The sequence below is a fragment of the Ranitomeya imitator genome, chromosome 6 (genome assembly GCF_032444005.1).
Source record: "Ranitomeya imitator isolate aRanImi1 chromosome 6, aRanImi1.pri, whole genome shotgun sequence".
Taxonomy (NCBI): Eukaryota; Metazoa; Chordata; class Amphibia; order Anura; family Dendrobatidae; genus Ranitomeya; species Ranitomeya imitator.
The window spans coordinates 401,006,673-401,024,871 of NC_091287.1; the positions used below are offsets into that span (position 1 = coordinate 401,006,673).

The 18,199-nt window shown below is 41.2% G+C and overlaps 1 protein-coding gene across 3 annotated transcripts in view; it reads left to right on the top strand.

Annotated features, from left to right (window-relative positions):
* Positions 1–18,199, top strand: part of OSBPL1A (oxysterol binding protein like 1A) — a 237,663-nt gene that overhangs the window by 156,666 nt on the left and 62,798 nt on the right. For all 3 annotated transcript variants that reach the window (XM_069731208.1, XM_069731209.1, XM_069731210.1), the window contains one exon: positions 283–436. In XM_069731208.1, the coding sequence (XP_069587309.1) occupies positions 283–436 (154 nt within the window). The remainder of the gene's footprint in view (positions 1–282; positions 437–18,199) is intronic.

Sequence of the window (18,199 nt, forward strand, 5' to 3'; positions counted from 1 at the left end):
TGTGTATATATATATATATATATATAATGTGTGTATATGTGATATATATATATATATAATGTATATAATAATATATATAATAATATATTTATTTATTTATAATACTGGAGTGTTTGCTCCTTTTCTCCCCTATATAACGTGAAGAGCTGATGTGAGATGCATCTGTTAATGAATGGAGCTTGTCGAAAAACAAAGTAACCTCCTCGAGTTTCAGTGCTCAGTGAATGTGAGAAGTTTTCAGTAGTTGCAGCGTACATCTCATTCACACAACTGTTTTTTTAGATTCAGAGTCTGATCATTCCTTGACTGGATTTGAGACTGTTGGAAATTCTTCAGCAGAAGAGAGTTTGGAGTTTAACTTCCACAAAGCCAACATGTCAGATGAGAAGAAGCCCGGCGGAGGAGACGCCACATCGAATGGCATCAAGAAACACAGGTAGAGTAGCTCTGAATGTATTTTCACCTTACACAATTTGTAAGATATATATCCAATGTGCAAAACCTTTTTCTTATTTTAAAATGGTGGGTACCGAAGAGGAGTGAAATGAGGAACTCCCAACATGAGAGAATTATTATTTTCTGGGCTTAGTCTGTGAATGGAGAAATTACAATGAGCATTGTGGTCAGAAAGAGTTAATCTAGACAATCTGGAAAGCTGTTCTCCGGAGTACACAGCTAAACTACTAATAGGCCAGACAGAAGGGTTTATTCATGACAAGCCATTCAGCGAGGCTATAACGACCCTGTAGGAATAATGTGTGTGACTGCAGCTTATTCTCGGGCAAGAACCTTCTTGTAAACGTCTTGGCTCGTCATTCACTTTTCAGTCTGTTTGGCCAAATTAATAATTTCCCTGCGGTGAAGATTGAGTAAAACTGCACAGAAAAAGTGAAAAACCTTTTTATATACATTATAGTGCAAGAAAATGCCATGTACTTGGACCTAGCGACTGATTCTTCACCAAATCCTTAGAACAGAGGGGTCGGAGCATTGTCCTGTGCCCATTGAAGCCAGGCTCTTCCCAGGAATTTTTCCCAGTTTTCGTCACCTCAACCAGACTGCGTTATTTGTATTCTGGCTATAACATTAGAGAATTAATGCCGGGCCATAGGAAATTCTATTACGCTGGGTCTGGTCAGTAGGAGCTTTGTTGCTCATTGTTCTTTCGCTCTGGTAATTAAACATTATTTATTAATGGATCTCCAGTTGCTTTTCAGTTTCCAGTCATTTGATCTCTCACTTGGCCGTCTCCTTGGTATATATGGCATCTTGATGACAGGAGCCATAGTTTGTATTTCTTTTATTTTTGTGGCATTAGATTCCTATATAACTAATTTTAGTCTAGATGTTGGCATACGCAGATGCTATAGTACACTTTTTGTATAGTGTAATTATTCTTCCGTTCACTTCTGTAATGGTGTCTGTAAGACGATACATTGCAGCATAGTCTATGTTCTCTGATCTGCCAGGATGAAACGCACACCACACTTCTCCAATGACTTTGATGGTCTCTGCGACAGGTTGGCGTGTAAATAAAATGGGCATGTTTATGTATCCAGCACTTTTTTCACCGCCTGGCATGGTATGGCATGTTATTGGAAATGGCGGCACATAATCCACAGTTTGAGTAAACAAATCGACACTCTTAACACAGCAAAGTCTATCCCCAAGTGTCAAGCCTCTTTCCGCCCATGTCGAACTATTTTTCTTTTTGTTTTTTTTTCCCTCCCTCCTTCCAAGAGTCATCCAATAACTTTATTTTATCTGCCAACATGGCCAAACGAGGGCTTCTAGTTTTGCAGAATGAGTTGTAGTTTTAAATGGCGCCATTTATAATATCAAACATATTACTAGAAAACATTAGCGAACCTGTCCACTGATTCATGCCGTACAAACCACACAGGCAGCATGAATCAGAGCCATGGTGCCAGACTGCAACTAGGTATATTGTACTCTGAAATACTCTAGTGTTTCAGAGAACATCTAGTTTGAAGGTCCAGCCAGGGAACATCGCTAGAGACGAGACTAGAGGCCAGTTTTACAGGTATCTCGCTATCTGAGAGACCGGTGAGTCAACTGTAGCGGTGCTGGGAAGTCAGCTGGGTGCGGCGCTGGACTAGTCTTTGCTGTGGTCTCCACCTGGATCACTACACCGTATTTTCTCTGAAACTCCGGAGCAAATCGGAGAAAGATATACCTAGCTGCAGTTGTGCAGCTTAGTCTGGGTGACATGAATCCGTTAAAAGGTTCCCTTTTTGAGAACCATTTTTTGTTTTGACGATGTTTATTATGTGGTAAAAATTACCTTGCATCAACATTTTCCGGGTCCATGTGACTGAGACAATGCCAAACTTAGTTTGTTTGTTTTTTTTGCAAGTGCTGAAAATGTTTGAAAAAAAAGGGTTGTGTAACCATTTCTTAGAGCAATGGCTTTTTTTTTCAATTTTTCCTCTGTGGAGCTATGTGAGGGCTTGTTGATTTTGATTTGTTTCTTTTTGTGAGGAGCTGTAGTTTTTACTGGGGTACATACTTTTTTTTTAATTTTTTTTTTTATGGGTAGATGCACTTACTCAAAGACTGCACTTCGGGCTCCTCCTTGGGCTGGCGCTACTTAAAAGCTGCTTGTCTGTGATTAAACAGCTTGGATTGGAGCTAGCTCACATCACTGCTATATAACACAACCAGCACCTACTATAGCCCGCCCCATACACCTTGCCCCCGAAATGGGGGGCAATAGTTTTTATGTAAGGAAAGGGTTACAAGAATTACTGAGCAATATTCCTAGGCTGACCATAGACGCAGCCTGTTAAGGATGATCATTAATGGTTATAGTTGCATTTAAAGGGAACCGGTCAGGGTTACGGACTAATCAGAAGTTCAAACATGGCTTTTGCTGAACAAATGAATTTTCCATTCCTGAGCAGATGAATTTGAAATCTTTTATATAAGCTAATCTACAAGTGCACAGCAACTAGAGATTCCTAGTCAGTGCATCCATCCTCATTTCCGGCCTAGTTTTAGTTGCCATAGGTGTTTATTAAAGCCTGCTCAGCGCCCCTATGTCTTCATCAGCCATGGTCAACAGACATCACTGAAGTCCAAGGGTTGGCACTGGGCATGGAGTAATTTGAATGATTAGGGTATGTGCACACTTTCAGGATTTCTTGCAGAAACTTCCTGACAAAAACGGATATTTCTGCCACAAATCCGCATGCGTTTATTTCGCGGTTTTTGCGTGTTTTTTTCCAGAGCTTTCCCAATGCATTAAATAGCGGGAAAAATGCGAAAAATCCGCAAAATTAATGAGGATGCTGCTTTCACGGAAAAAACGCATCATGTGCACAAAAATTGCGGCATTCATTCTAAATGATGGGATGCATATGTATGCGTTTTTATTGTGGAAAATGGCCGAAAAAACGTGAAAAAAAACTTGAAAAATCCTGAACATGTGCACATAGCCTTAGCGTTCTGGAAAATTGCTGGAACCTGTCCCGCCCTCGCCTACAGTGTGATGGTTATATCTTATGGTCTAAGGTTACTTCCGTACCTCAACTTCACTTTGCTGGACACGAATGCTCAGGAGATTTTAGGAAGGTGTAACTTACATGGAAGGCTCTACGGAAATGGAGCACAATATGAGGTGCAGAAGAGGGTAGAGACTTGCTCTTTAGGGGAATACAGGCACAGGATACGTACTGTAGACCACTGCCCAAATGTGTATTATGTGAGAAGGATCACATAGTGATAGTGGGGTAACAAAAATACATGTTTAGGAAGTAGAAGTGGTGTAGTGCTGTGTGTAATGACCCTGCCTGTGGACGGATGTCAAGTTTTTCATCCAAATGCCCCTATAATGTCATACAAGGGCAAAGCAGATATTACATACTGACCATGTACACTGGGCCATTCAAATACACAGCACTTTATTTTTAATGCTTCTTTTTTTTTTTTTTTTTTGTAACTGCTTTCTTGCTTTTCCTTCACTGACTACATGTGGTTTTCTGTTCAAGACATGTTTCCAAAAAGTTTTACTTTGAGAAAACACTCGCTTTATATCTGCAATTCCTCACTTTATTACCATTACACAGAAGATTTATTGCTCTCCCCGGGTCCCACCTCTCTCATTCCTTGGTTTTGAGGCAGGTAAAGCTTTCAGTCATTTTTGCCCAGCACTATATTGTGGCTGAGATCTTTGCTATGAACATTGTATACAGTTGTTCAGGATGAAATCAGCATATCCGTATTGTAGACCATGTGTATTTTACACTTGGGTTTGCTGTCATTTCTGTGGTTCTGATGCTTCTCCCCGCCAGGCCTCTGCTGCTACTACTGAACGTGTGAACCATTTAATTTTTCTCTCCATCTAGTATATCCCTTTTCTCTACTCCTCCATTTTACTGGATCTGGCTAATGTAGCAGATACTTTGCTAGGTTGCATCACAGATCACATACTCTGACCGTCTGACTGTAGAAAGTATCACGCCACGAAGCATAAGCGAATATCATGTAGAGCAGATGCAGCCTGCACCTGGAAGATCTTCACACGTACGGATGCCATCATTGTAACAAGAACCTATGTGTAGTTCCTAAGGTAAATACACCCTAAACATATACAGTACAGACCAAAAGTTTGGACACCTCTTCTCATTTAAAGATTTTTCTGTATTTTCATGACTATGAAAATTGTAAATTCACTCTGAAGGCATCTAAACTATGAATTAACACATGTGGAATTATAGACTTAACAAAAAAGTGTGAAACAACTAAAATTATGTCTTATATTCTAGGTTCTTCAATGTAGCCACCTTTTGCTCTGATGGCTGCTTTGGACACTCTTGGCATTCTCTTAATGAGCTTCAAGAAGTAGTCACCGGGAATGGTTTTTACTTCACAGGTGTGCCCTGTCAGGTTTAATAAGTGGGTCTTCTTGCCTTATAAATGGTGTTGGGACCATCAGTTGTGTTGTGCAGAAGTCTGGTGGATACACAGCTGATAGTCCTACTGAATAGAATGTTAGAATTTGTATTATGGCAAGAAAAAAGCAGCTAAGTAAATAAAAACGAGTGGCCATCATTACTTTAAGAAATGAAGGTCAGTCAGTCTGGAAAAATTGGGAATACTTTGAAAGTGTCCCCAAGTGCAGTGGAAAAAAACCATCAAGCGCTACAAAGAAAGTGGCTCACATGAGGACCGCCCCAGGAAAGGAAGACCAAGAGTCACCTCTGCTTCTGAGGATAAGTTTATCCGAGTCACCAGCCTCAGAAATCGCAGGTTAACAGCAGCTCAGATTATAGACCAGGTCAATGCCACACAGAGTTCTAGCAGCAGACACATCTCTACAACAACTGTTAAGAGGAGACTTTGTGCAGCAGGCCTTCATAGTAAAATACTTGCTAAGAAACCACTGCTAAATACAAGGAACAAGCAGAAGAGACTTGTTTGGGATAAAGAACACAAGGAGTGGACATTAGACCAGTGGGAAAAACACCTAAACAAAAGCGCCCTCTCGGCCAACAGGGGGCATACCTCTAGGCCATACCATATAAACCTAAAAAGCAAATACCAGACTTATGGAATAATATCTAATATTCCTAGATCCAAAAGATCATACTTAATAATAAAATGGTCATTGACCAAAGGTCCATGCTGAAAAATAGAGGTATCAGAGGATGTAATAAATATGCATAGATACGTTTATTAAGATATTAAATATACATAAACATAATATAGATGAGCAGAATATATGGACAAGAAGGTGAAAAGGGAGAAACCGCTAAAAGGTAGCATACATAGATGGCAAAAGCAATGCTAGAGATAGCATCAGAAATCCAAGCACCCTAACTCTGACCGCATACCAGCATGTGCTAGATGATCATAGTAGGGTTAACAATCCTTAATGTGCACACAGTCCTAAATTGGACGATCCCTAAGGGTTAAACCCTATGAATGGTGAAAGACAGGAAGCACATGGTATGGTCCAGGCAACAAAATTATGCGTATATGTCACAGTAATTATGTAAAGTTACCTTGGGACATGTTGGTCATAAATGCCGGCGTGCTGTGAGCAGAGAGGGAGGCCTCGACGCGCGTTTCACCTGTCGTGGCTTCGTCAGGAGGCGTGACCAGTGGAAATCTGTGCTTTGGTCTGACGAGTCCAAATTTGAGATCTTTGGTTCCAACCACCGTGTCTTTGTGCGACGCAGGAAAGGTGAACGGATGGACTCGCATGTCTGGGAACTCCTTCAATATTGTTGGAAAACCATTCCCGGTGACTACCTCTTTAAGCTCATAAAGAGAACGCCAAGAGTGTTCAAAGCAGTCATCAAAACAAAAGGTGGCTATTTTGAAGAACCTAGAATCTAATACATAACAAAAAAGTGTGAAACAATTGAAATTAAGTATATAATTCCACATGTGTTAATTCATAGTTTTGATGCCTTCAGTGTGAATTTACAATTTTCATAGTCATGAAAATACAGAAAAATCTTTAAATGAAGAGGTGTCCAAACTTTTGGTCTGTACTGTACGTATCGGGGTATATTTATTAGTGCTATTTAATTCTTGGACAATGCAAACTTGAGCACTGATTCATCAAAACCATTATGCCAGAATTTTGACATAAATCAATATGAAAAGTTTCAGAATTTTTGCCTAACACTGTGTAGCACAGAAATGTTGTTATTTTTTGCGTACTACTTCCCTATTTCATCCAGCTCTGCCAAAGTGGACGGAGCTGGGGTGGAATTTTGTTTGTGGCTCCACAGCTCATCTAATTCATGACAAGCTGTGGCGTACCCACACCTCAAATCTTACTCCAGACCAAGTGAATAGATTTGTGGTGAGGCGCACGCAGCATTGTATTCAGTAAGAGGCGTACCCCACATAATGAATTGCCCTAATTACGCCCCTTCAGGACTGGGGTGAACAACATCAGTCTTGATGAGGGGGCAAAATATAGCAGACGCCATTAATTCATTAAGAGGTTTTGGGACTTAGTCTTAAAATTCACCCGATGTATCATTATGGTATAACTTGTATTTTATTTATTGAAATCCCTGGTATTTGTATCGATGTGGGTCCAGAGGGCGGTCCTAATAGTGATTGGTGACTATCACTGCACGCACAGTCATACAGGTCAGTGACCGAGTAGAAACGTCCACTGGACTCATGGATACAAACACCAGGGAATTTAATGAATAAAAGTTTTACTTAAACTTTTCCTACAAAAAATGTACATCAGTCTGATCATCATCTGCTCTATAACATTCTGCCTCATATTCAGGTTCCCTTTAATGGGACTTCATTAGGTCGGAGCACACTTGTGTAGATTTCGTCTTGTTTGTAATGCTTGAGGTTCTCGTGTGGAAGTGTGATATCAGAATGTATCATGTCCCCGGAATGTTATGTTCACTGACACTAGGAGGCAGTGACATGTCCGCTCATGTCATGGTATTGATGGGACAGGGGAGATGTAATGACTCCAGGAGGAGAACAGAAGAAGAATTTGACTTATTTTGTTGCCTACTTACATGTCAGTACATTATGCAAAAGATCATGAGTGATTGGACTCTAAGTTTGGGTTTCAAGGAGAAGAGATCCAGCTCCATGGATATAAAAAAAAATAATTATCTTTTGATACATATTAAAAATTCCAAACTTTATCTATGTAAGCCTAAAACTATAGAAAACACTGACTCTCTTCTGGTGCACGTCAGTATACCATACCGTGACTAAGGGTGCTTGACGTACCAGAAACGCGTTGATGATTTCCATCGATCTAAGCAGACACGCATGTTTTTTGGCATTTCCTTGTTTTCACTTTAGAGTGATTTAGCGAAAACTCCGGACATTACTTGTGAGCTGCACTTTGTTTCTTTTACGTTCTCAATGATTTCAATACCTTATATACTTGATTTCACATCTTCTTACAATGAGATGGCACTAATGCTAGTTCTCAAGCTTTGTTTTTAGTTTTTAATGTACGGTTTGGAACCATTGAATTTCAGTAAGGTTTGTGCATCACTGGTTGCCATGACCTTTTTGTTCTGAGAATCGAGGGGTTAACACTGAAGCTTGACCAGATTATTGAGCATCTTATTAAAAAAAAAAAAAATTGTGTTAACATCTGTGACCATTAATCCTTGTATTACTCACAATGGGCCACAAATGTTCCTGGTTGTCTGTTATAAATCCTGTTTATATCATATGGTATTTGAGTCTGTGTACCAAGTACAGGTGTCCATACACATAATGTAGCGGTGTCCTCAGCCCCTCTCCCTGTATGTTTGGCGGTCTTTAATTTCCATGTTATATATGCACTTTGTAGTATTCTGCTTGATTTTCTAACCTTAGTAGTACTTGAAAAACATGAAAATTTTAAAGTCATGTTAACGTTTTAAATGTAAATTAATCTCCACATTCATTCCTTCCTCGATGCCCCACTCAGGACCTTCAGTGGGACGTCTGACAAGTTGGCAGTGGTGGGCATGGTTCAGACTTGAACTGTGAGTCTTCATGTCTGTGCTCTACCCATATGATGGGAATGGAGTGATGGAGTGGAGTTTTAGCAGCAAATTTTGCTTTCACCTCTGCCTGCAGACCACAGTACAGATATGATTTGTTTCACAGGTATTGACAAACCCTAGACTGCTATTAGAATAGGAATGCTGAGGTGACAATAGATTATTTTAACTAAAAGGATGCATTACCAGTGTGATGTGTAATGGTTACCAGTGTGATGTGTAATGGCTGCTCTCTGCTCTCCTCCTGATCTCACTGCAGAGCTGTGTGTGATTATACCTGACACATCTGCAGGTTCCTCTCGGCTTCCATCTTGCAGGCAGGCCGGGTTGAATACAACAGAGCTGTGAGAGCTGCAGTAAATGTGTTTGTAATGAGACAAAGTTCAGTTCTACTGTCCTATGTAAGTTACTTGTCTTACACTGGCCATGCTCCCTTTTATTTTAAATTGGCTCTCGGGGCAGATTCTCACTGAAATTTATGTCTGGCCCATAGTTCCCAATAGGACAATTACATATAAGGATATATGTGATTCCAAAGAAATTCGAATTTTAAGGTATAATGTTATTCCGCTTCCTTTGACCTACATGCTCATATAGATATCTTAGGAAGTTTGGTCCAACCTACAGATTACCTCTGAGAAATAATTGGAGTGTATAGATGAAAGAATGGGACTAGGCTTCGTGGCATATTTAGATGCACCTATCTAGGCCGCTAAACTGCTTATTGGTACAGATTTACCTGCCTGTTCACGCAAATTGATGAAGCCCTGATGGGGATATATCTGAGAAATCTGCTTCATTCTCAGGACAGATCGGTCATTTTCAAAATTCTCAATGCTCTTGTACAATCTGTATTCAGTGTAGACAATGCTATATTACTGAGATTCTATGTAGGAGGAAGAGGGAGCTAGAGCCGGAGCTTCTACCTCTTCCTGCTACATAGAATTTTGTACAGGTCAGCCTGACTGGCTTGCTTGTGAGACTTAGTCCAGCATTGTTAATATCCTGCTGATAAAACACTGATTGAATTGAAACTACAGCTCACATTCTAATAAGTGATATACCCTTGGAATCAGGCTTCTTGTCTCTTCCTTATGTCGCTCTTAAATTTAATAGCAAAAACCTGCTGACAGATTCACTTTAACATTACATCCTAATAGAAGGATTGACTGTATCCAATATACAGCTGATCCATATATATTTTATTAAACTGTAAAATATTATTAACGTTTTATATGTAGACAATTGTAAACAAAAATCCCAAAAAACGAATAGTTGCATTCTAGGCATCTGTCAAAGTGCAATGTAAATACGAAAATAAGACAATTGAAAGGGCTTCAAATACTAAATACAGTTACCGGTACATAAAATATGAGGGATCGCTCCCCCTAATGGAACAGAAACTGATGTGTTTAGTGATAGACTCCAAATCCAGTTCTAAAAAAAAAACCTTGAGAGAATGATTGATTACACTATATGCTAGCTCCATCCTTTAATCCACTAGCTGATACCTTAATATAAAAAGGACAAGACATGGACAGAAAGGGATAAGGAGAAAAGTCAGGATAAGGGCACAAACTGTGTAGAAATATTAAGAGAAAAACGTCCTAACTGCCAATCTGAGCCCAATAATCCCAAGGAGCCCAAATTGTGTCAAATCTGTCCACTCCAGCTCTCAGCAAAGCCGTCATATATTCCATTCTACGGATGTCATCAATTCTATTTAGTAAGTGTTGGTGGGAGGGGGGAGGTCTGTTTCCAATTAAGAGCTATCAAACACCGCACCGCAGTGAGAATGTGTAACAGCAATTAATATGCATTTTCCCCACCTCTCTAGGAGAGACATTTAGGAGAAAAATAGCTAAATCTAATTTAACCTCCACAAAACGAACCCTGTAGATGAAGGCACTTTCTTCCTCCCAAAAACTAATGATCTCCGGACAAGACCAAAATATGTGTATTGAGAGCCAACCTCCAAACCACAACGCCAGCAAAGGTTCGAGAGCTAAGGATTCAATCTGTGCAGGAGATCTGGATTGTGGTACCCAGAACATCAAAATTTTATACTGATAACTCCTTATCAAGATTCCTATCTAATCATGTACGGATGTTTTCATTACTGACCCTCATGGGGATGATTATTATCTTATATATTTCCGGTGTTAATCCCTTGGTTGATGGGCCTCTTTTGCAAATCCTCTCAGATGGTGAGGACTCCTTTGATGCTTCCTATAATGATAAAGCAAGGTGCTTAATCTGCATGAATTGAAAGAACTACTTATTAGCTATAGGAAATCTAGACTTGATATCAAACGACAAAACTTCCAGCGTGTCACCATCCACCAGGTCCCCAAATCTGAACAATCCCGCCAAAATCCACTAGTGGACCATTGCAGGATCCATGCTATTTGGAATCAGAGGTTGGTAAGTTAATGATATCATTGGCGAGTTGAGAGGCCAAATTAAACTTCCTCATACACGTTAACCAAACCTCTCGTAAACTGCATATGTCCCAATAGCGAGACTGAAACCCTGATTGTTTTTTGTCCATAAGGCATTCAGATGGATTGGGGCTATCCATAGATTTTCTATTTCCGTCACACATAGGCTACTTTCACACTTGCGTCGTGTGACGTCCGTCGCAATGCGTCGTTTTGGGGAAAAAAACTGATCCTGCAAATGTGCCTGCAGGATGCGTTTTTTGCCAATAGACTTGTATTGCCGATGGATCGCGATGTATGTCCATACGTCGCGTCCGTTGTGCACTGGATCCGTCGTGTTTTGGCGGACCGTCGGCATGAAAAAACATTCAAGGGAACGTTTTTTCGTAAGTCGCGTCCACCATTTTCTATCGCGCATGCGCGGCCGGAACTCCACCCCCTCCTCTCCGGACATTAGAATGGGCAGCGGATGCGTTGAAAAACTGCATTCGCTGCCCATGTCGTGCCAAATTTTCACAACTTGCGTCGGTACGTCATGCCGACACTTAGAGACGGACCTGTACCGACGCAAGTGGGAAAGAAGCGAAGTGTGAACTTCGTTATAGAAACCTGAAAGGACTTAAGTTCCCCCATGGATACCTTAACTGGAAGAGTTTCAAAATAGTGAAGCACCTTGGGGACAAGAGACATCTTAACCCTGCTGTTCTGTTCGGTCTGGGGAGACCTATTTTGAACTTTGGTATTTTTTGGGGTGTTCAAGATGCGGTTCTGAAACTTGTGGTTGATTGACTTAAATGAGGATGGGTCGGTCGGCCACGGGTTTCAGAGCCGCATCTTGAATATTTTAAAGAATATTGAAGTTCAAAGTCTGTCATTTTTGACCAACAGAACAGCAGGGTTAATGGAGGCTATACGACGTGTCAAGGAAACCCAAAGTGGCATCCATTTATCTAATTTCCTCAGTTCAGAAAAAAATGAAGGAAAATTGCAATTCTAAAGTGTATTGTAAGAAGTGGACAAGTGAACCCCCAAATACTTGACGGCGTTAATCTTCAATCTAAATTTTAAGTTTAATTTCAAATGGTCCAGAACGCCCGCGGGTACATTTAACGGCATGGCTTCTGTTTTAGTAGTATTTAATTTATAACCCAATAAGCCCCCGTATATTTTTAAAACCTCCATGAGATTGGGTAAAGTACTATGAAGTTTAGTAAGGGTCATAAGTACATCATCCACAAATAAATAAATCTTGTCAACTTTATTTCTCACCTCTACCCCTGAAATATTAGGATTTTGTCGTATGATGGCCGCTAGAATCTCTATGCACAGAACATATAGTAAAAGTGATAGGAGGCATCCCTGATGCATTCCATTCGAGATTTTAATAAAGCCTCTGAGATACCAAATGCCCTCATAGTCTCAGACAGAAAAGACCAATTTAGTTGGTCAAATGCCTTTTCTGCATTCAGGCTCAAGATAAGGGTTTGCACAGTATTTTTGTTAGAGACCTCTATCGAGTCTATTGCCCGTCTAGTAGTATCGCCCCCTGATAAAAGGGAACAAAACCCACCTGGTCCTTGTCAACAAGCCAGGGCAGCCAGGAATTGTGCCTGTTGGCTAGTATGCGGGTAAAAATTTTAACGTCAGAATTTAATAAAGCTGTTGGGTTATAGTTTGAACAATCCAAGGGATCCCTTCCAGTCTTGGGGACAAGGACCAGATAGGAGTGCGAGAGTGAACCTGGGATGGGAGAACTCTCCATAAAAGAAATGAACATCTTAATCATGTTGGGTGTAATCTCTAAAAAGGTCTTATAATACAAATAGGTCAATCTGGGCTGGGAGATTTACCAAAGGGAAGTGTCTTCAAGATGTCTACGATCTCATCTTTAGATATTGGCTGATTAAGAAATATTAATGCTTCTGGAGGGAGCACTGGTAGATTTAGACCTGAAACAAAGTTCTGCAACAAGGTACTTTTAGTTTCCACATCCGTGGGAAGGGTATCTTTTAGGCTATGTTCTATTGTAAATTACAAGTTCTAGATTTCCGCCGGGTTATAGTGAATCGTGCCATCATCTCCTCTAATAGCCTGGGGGTTACTTGATGAGACTCTCTCCCTCAGTTGCCTAACCAGTAATGAATGAGCCTTATTACCCCTTTAATAATATTTTTTGTTTCGTATATAGGAGTTGTTTATCAGCTTTACATATAGAAATGTCTTATAACCTGTTTCTAATCGCCCCAACTTTCCACAAAGTCCCTAACTAAGGTGAATCAGCCAATTTACTTTCTATAAACAACCACAAGATGGCAGTAAATTAACTGTCATCCCAAAGAAGCCAACCATTGATTAAAAAATTAAATAAATTTTATTAAACAAACAAAAGAATTGAAGACAATACATATACATATTAAAAAGCTACTTCATTTCTTCCGGGTAATACCCCATGGGAACGCCAAAAAAGGCACACTATATTATCAGACCAATAAAGTACGTATGTAAAAATCAAAGCCAGCCTCCTCATCGAACACATAGGGTTAAATATAAGGTGCTATCTGCATCCACTTCATAATAACTGTGTCCCATGTTTATACGGCCATCCTATTTACCAATAGATCTTAACATACCACCACCCCATAGAGACCCCACAATACAGATCGCAACAAGCTGATCACAATAAAAGGTAGGTAGATAGTATGAATGCTGATATTACCTCAAGCAGGTCCTAGATAGTGTGCGTCCACTCTGGCTTATTCCCAGCGCCCCAACGCGCGTTTCGCCCTAGCTTCTTCCGGGGGCAGTTAATTTACTGCCATCTTGTGGTTGTTTATAGGTATTTGGGAAGTACCATTACAAGGTATAGATTTGGACTTATTGGATTACAATTTACTTTCTAGTTTAAGTTGCAAGACTAGTCTATTTTATTCAAATTTAGCATTCTTTTTCAATCTAGAGCCCTCTTTTTTAACAATACCCCCTCATCACTGCCTTTTGAGCCTCCCACAGGACTGAAGGGGAAGAAACTGAACACTCATTAAGAGGAAATAATTCAGTGAGATGGTCCATAAAGTCTTTCTAATATTAGGATCTTTGATTAAGAACTCATTCAGGCGCCAACAACGTGCCCGGGAAGGAGGTTGAGTGCATTTAAGATCCAACATCACAGGAGCGTGATCAGACTGTTATTTGACCCATCTCCACTTTTTCCAACATCCTAAGAGATATTATGTTTGCAAAAAAAAAAATCTATTCTGGTATGGGTGTGATGAGGGAAAGAGAAAAAAAAGAAAATGTCCTTTCCCCAAGGTGCCTGTATCCTCCATAAATCAAAAAGGGAATTGGCCCTAATTAATTTACTAAAATCTAATTCCAGTCTAGTTACATTCTGAGATAGACATTCCCTTGGGAATAGGCTCCATCAGAAACCTCTGAGAAGGGAATATTAAAGTCCCCACCTACCACTAAAGCCAGCGGCGGAAGTTTCTGAAGAAGAGAGAACACTCTCCTCAAAAAGCGAATCTGCCTCGTGTTTGGGGCGTATAAATCACTCAAAATAATGGACCTGCCCCCTTTAATGAGGCCTCCAAAACAATAAATTTTCCCTCAGGATAAATGTGTCCTATCCACCTGTATGGGGCAAAGTGAAGATATTAATATTGCAACACCTCCCTTCTTATTATTGCTATAATCTGAATAAGACACAGGAAAGGCGCCGAGGACAAAATTAAACGTTCCAGCCTTATCATAATGGGTTTCTTGGATAAAGGTAATATCAGCTCTGAGACAGTTCCTGTAAAGTGAGCCTATGTTTCCTAGGGGAATTGAAACCCCTAACATTCAATGAAATTAAGTCAGCCATAATGAACAGGAGAGGTACTCGCATATGTCAAGGACCCTGAAAATGTCCCCCCACCAAGAACCCACAGCAGGTGAAGAAATTCCAAACTCTATCTGCGGTCATAATTCTTCCATCCAAACTGTTGTACCTGGGCAAATAGAAAGGGTAGAAACACAAGTGTACCTATACCAGCAGTTGACATGGCTCCCCAAACCATCACAATCGGTGAAGGTTTGGGGAGCCATGTCATCTGCTGGTATAGGTACACTGTGTTTTATCAAAACCAAAGTCCGCGCAGGCGTCTTCCCGGGAATTTTAGAGCACTTCATGCTTCCCTCTCCTGACAAGCTTTTTGGAGATGGAAATTTCATTCTCCAGCTGGACTTGGCACCTGTCCACACTACCAAAAGTACCAATACCTGGTTTAAAAACAACAGTATCACTGTGCTTGATTGGCCAGCAAACTCACCTGACCTTAACTCTATAGAGAATCTATGGGGTATTGTAAAGAGACAGCTGAGGCACCAGACTGCACAATGCTGACGAGCTGAATGCTGCTATCAAAGCAACCTGGGCTTCCATAACACCTCAGCAAACCTACAGGCTCATTGCCTCCCTGCCACACCACATTGATGCAGTAATTGATGAAAAGGCGAGTGTTTCTCAACTCCAGTCCTCAAGATCCCACAACAGGTCATGTTTTCAGGATTTCCTGAAACCCTGTGGGGTTTTGAGGACTGGAGGTGAGAAACACTGTCCTAGGCGGCAGTGCCCAAAGTCTGACCTGCCTGAAAGAGAATAGAAAAGAGAGCAAAGATACAGGGCTCCTCCTGGCCATTAAGAATGACACCATGTGGATGAATCCACAAAACAACTAAACAGCTTCATAAAACTGACATATTAATATATGAATGTGTCTCTACCTGCTAATACATGCTCAGATAAGAAAAAATGCTGAAAGTAACTCTTTATAACGTATTATGAGACATTAAACAATATATTCAGACAACCCCAAGAAGGACTCTTTCAACGAAGTCTTTTGGAAGGTAGTCCTCTTTTATTCGCTCTTTCTCTTAGACCTCCCCACTCTTTTCTCTTCTTCTGGTTCTAGATCAGAGGTGGCGGTAATCCAACCAGCAGAGGAGCATCCCAGTCCTCCATCTTGGGTATCTGCAATCTCATAGCTTCACAAAAAGCTGTAAGGTCCTCCAAGGACCATAGCGTCGCTGAGATTCCTTCTCTGCGAGCTGTCAGGGTACAGGGGAAACCCCATCGTTACGGGATATGAAGGTCTTTCAAAATGGAAAACAAAAGTCTGAAGAGGTTTCTTTTCTCTAGTGTGAAACTGGACAAATCCGTAAACAACTGGGTCACAGTCCCTGAGTATAATCTTTCTGCAACCTTGCCTTTGCCATGATCTTTTCTTTAGTCTCATAGTCATGGAGACAACAGATGATATCCAGTAGCTATGAGGTTGACCCCTTAGGTTGTAAGGCACGATGAGCGCTGTCAAATTTAATAGATGTTAAAGGGAACCTGTCACCTGAATTTGGCAGGACCGGTTTTGGGTCATATGGGCGGAGTTTTCGAGTGTTTGATACACCCTTTCCTTACCCGCTGGCTGCATGCTGGCCAAAATATTGGATTAAAGTTCATTCTCTGTCCTCCGTAGTACACGCCTGCGCAAGGCAAGATTGCCTTGCGCAGGCGTGTACTACGGATGACAGAGAATGAACTTCAATCCCATATTTCGGCCAGCATGCAGCCAGCAGGTAAGGAAAGGGTGTATCAAACACCCAAAAACTCCGCCCATATGACCCAAAACCAGTCCCGCCAAATTCAGGTGACAGGTTCCCTTTAAGGGAGGTTCCCCTAACACCAAATTAATTCTTCAGGAGATCTTTAATGCGGAGTTTATTTTTTCTCAGTAGATTCTGGAACGCCCCCTGATATTGCACCCCCTCCCTCTATTATCCAGATATTCCAGTTGCCCTCGTAGTTCTCTAACAGACATCTCCTGTAATCAGGTTAACCGATGGAGATCAGCCACATGAGATCTAGTGGTATGTTACCCCCCAGAGAGCCTATATGGTCAGCTAAATGCTGCAAATTCAGTCTCATACAGGCAATCTCATACCTACAGGTCTCCTTGACCTCTGCAATTGAGGATTTAAAATCATGCTTGGAAGGAAATTGTGCAAGATGTCTTTTCCAGGATGAAAAAGGAGGAGCACTCATTTAACCCTCTTCCTCAGAGGACTCACCTGTGTAATCACTTGAAACCTCTGCATTATTAGCAGAATGGGAAATATAGGGGAGACCTGTCAGGGAGACCATTCCCTCTCCATTCCTTTCTGAACTGTTATTTTTCTGAGGGATCCTCTTAACCTTGGGGACAGAGGAGACTCATCCGCTTGGCACTGCAGAAGGGTATTGCCCAGAAGGAGACAGCGCCCTCTGCTCAGTAGGAGCCTGCTGCTGATGTAAGCAGGTTGTGTGACCGACCTCCCCACCCCCGTCAGGGAGATCTCCTCCTGGTCCATGCTGCGCCTAAGCTCCCTCTCCTCGTCAATGCGGCAAGATGGCGCCCGAACTCCCACAACTACTTGCATGGGCAGTCCTATCCTCCCTCACTGAGAAATGTGCGTGCTTATTGATGTGTAAATGAGTCTGAAAAGCTATGGTCCATCTCAAACCTGTCACTCTAGCTTTATTCACTGACCAGCATAACCTCCTTCCGCTTGCAGCCTCTATCCTGTGCTACTTCAGGCAAGGGAGCAGTTAGTCAAGCAGCAGGAGGAGGCGGCGCTGGGTGAGGAATAGAGCTGGAGTGACAGAGGCTTCAGATTTACAATAAGTTTTCAGCCTCATTTGTAGTTTTCTCAGGAACTGGACTGACCATGTAAAAGTTATGCTGGACTTGTCTTTGAAGGAGCTACATGCGCATGCGCACGGCCTTTCTGTATATACTCATTGTAAAGCAATCCTGGCACACGCAGACCACATTTGTGTTTTCTAATTAAAATATATTCGTTTGCGAAACCTCACATGGAAAACGACTTCTTGTAGCTTCTGTCAACTGATATCCCCCCTTCCGATCGTGTCATCCTCTTGCATTGATGAGTTACTGTAGTGCAGTGTTACAGGAAGTACAGGACATACCTTGCACATATCACGACCTCTGGAAATCATGCCAGATACTTCCAATTGCTGCACTGTTGGTTTAAGTCTTCTAGAGTTTGCTAATTTACTTTACAACTGTTGTATTGGCTGTCCTCTGGCTGCTAATGGGCACTAAAGCTGTTATTGACAGATATTATAAAGGTGTCCTATCCAGAAAGACAATGGAAACGCGATTACAGGCAAAAAATAAGTTTTATTCTCCCAGCCGCCAC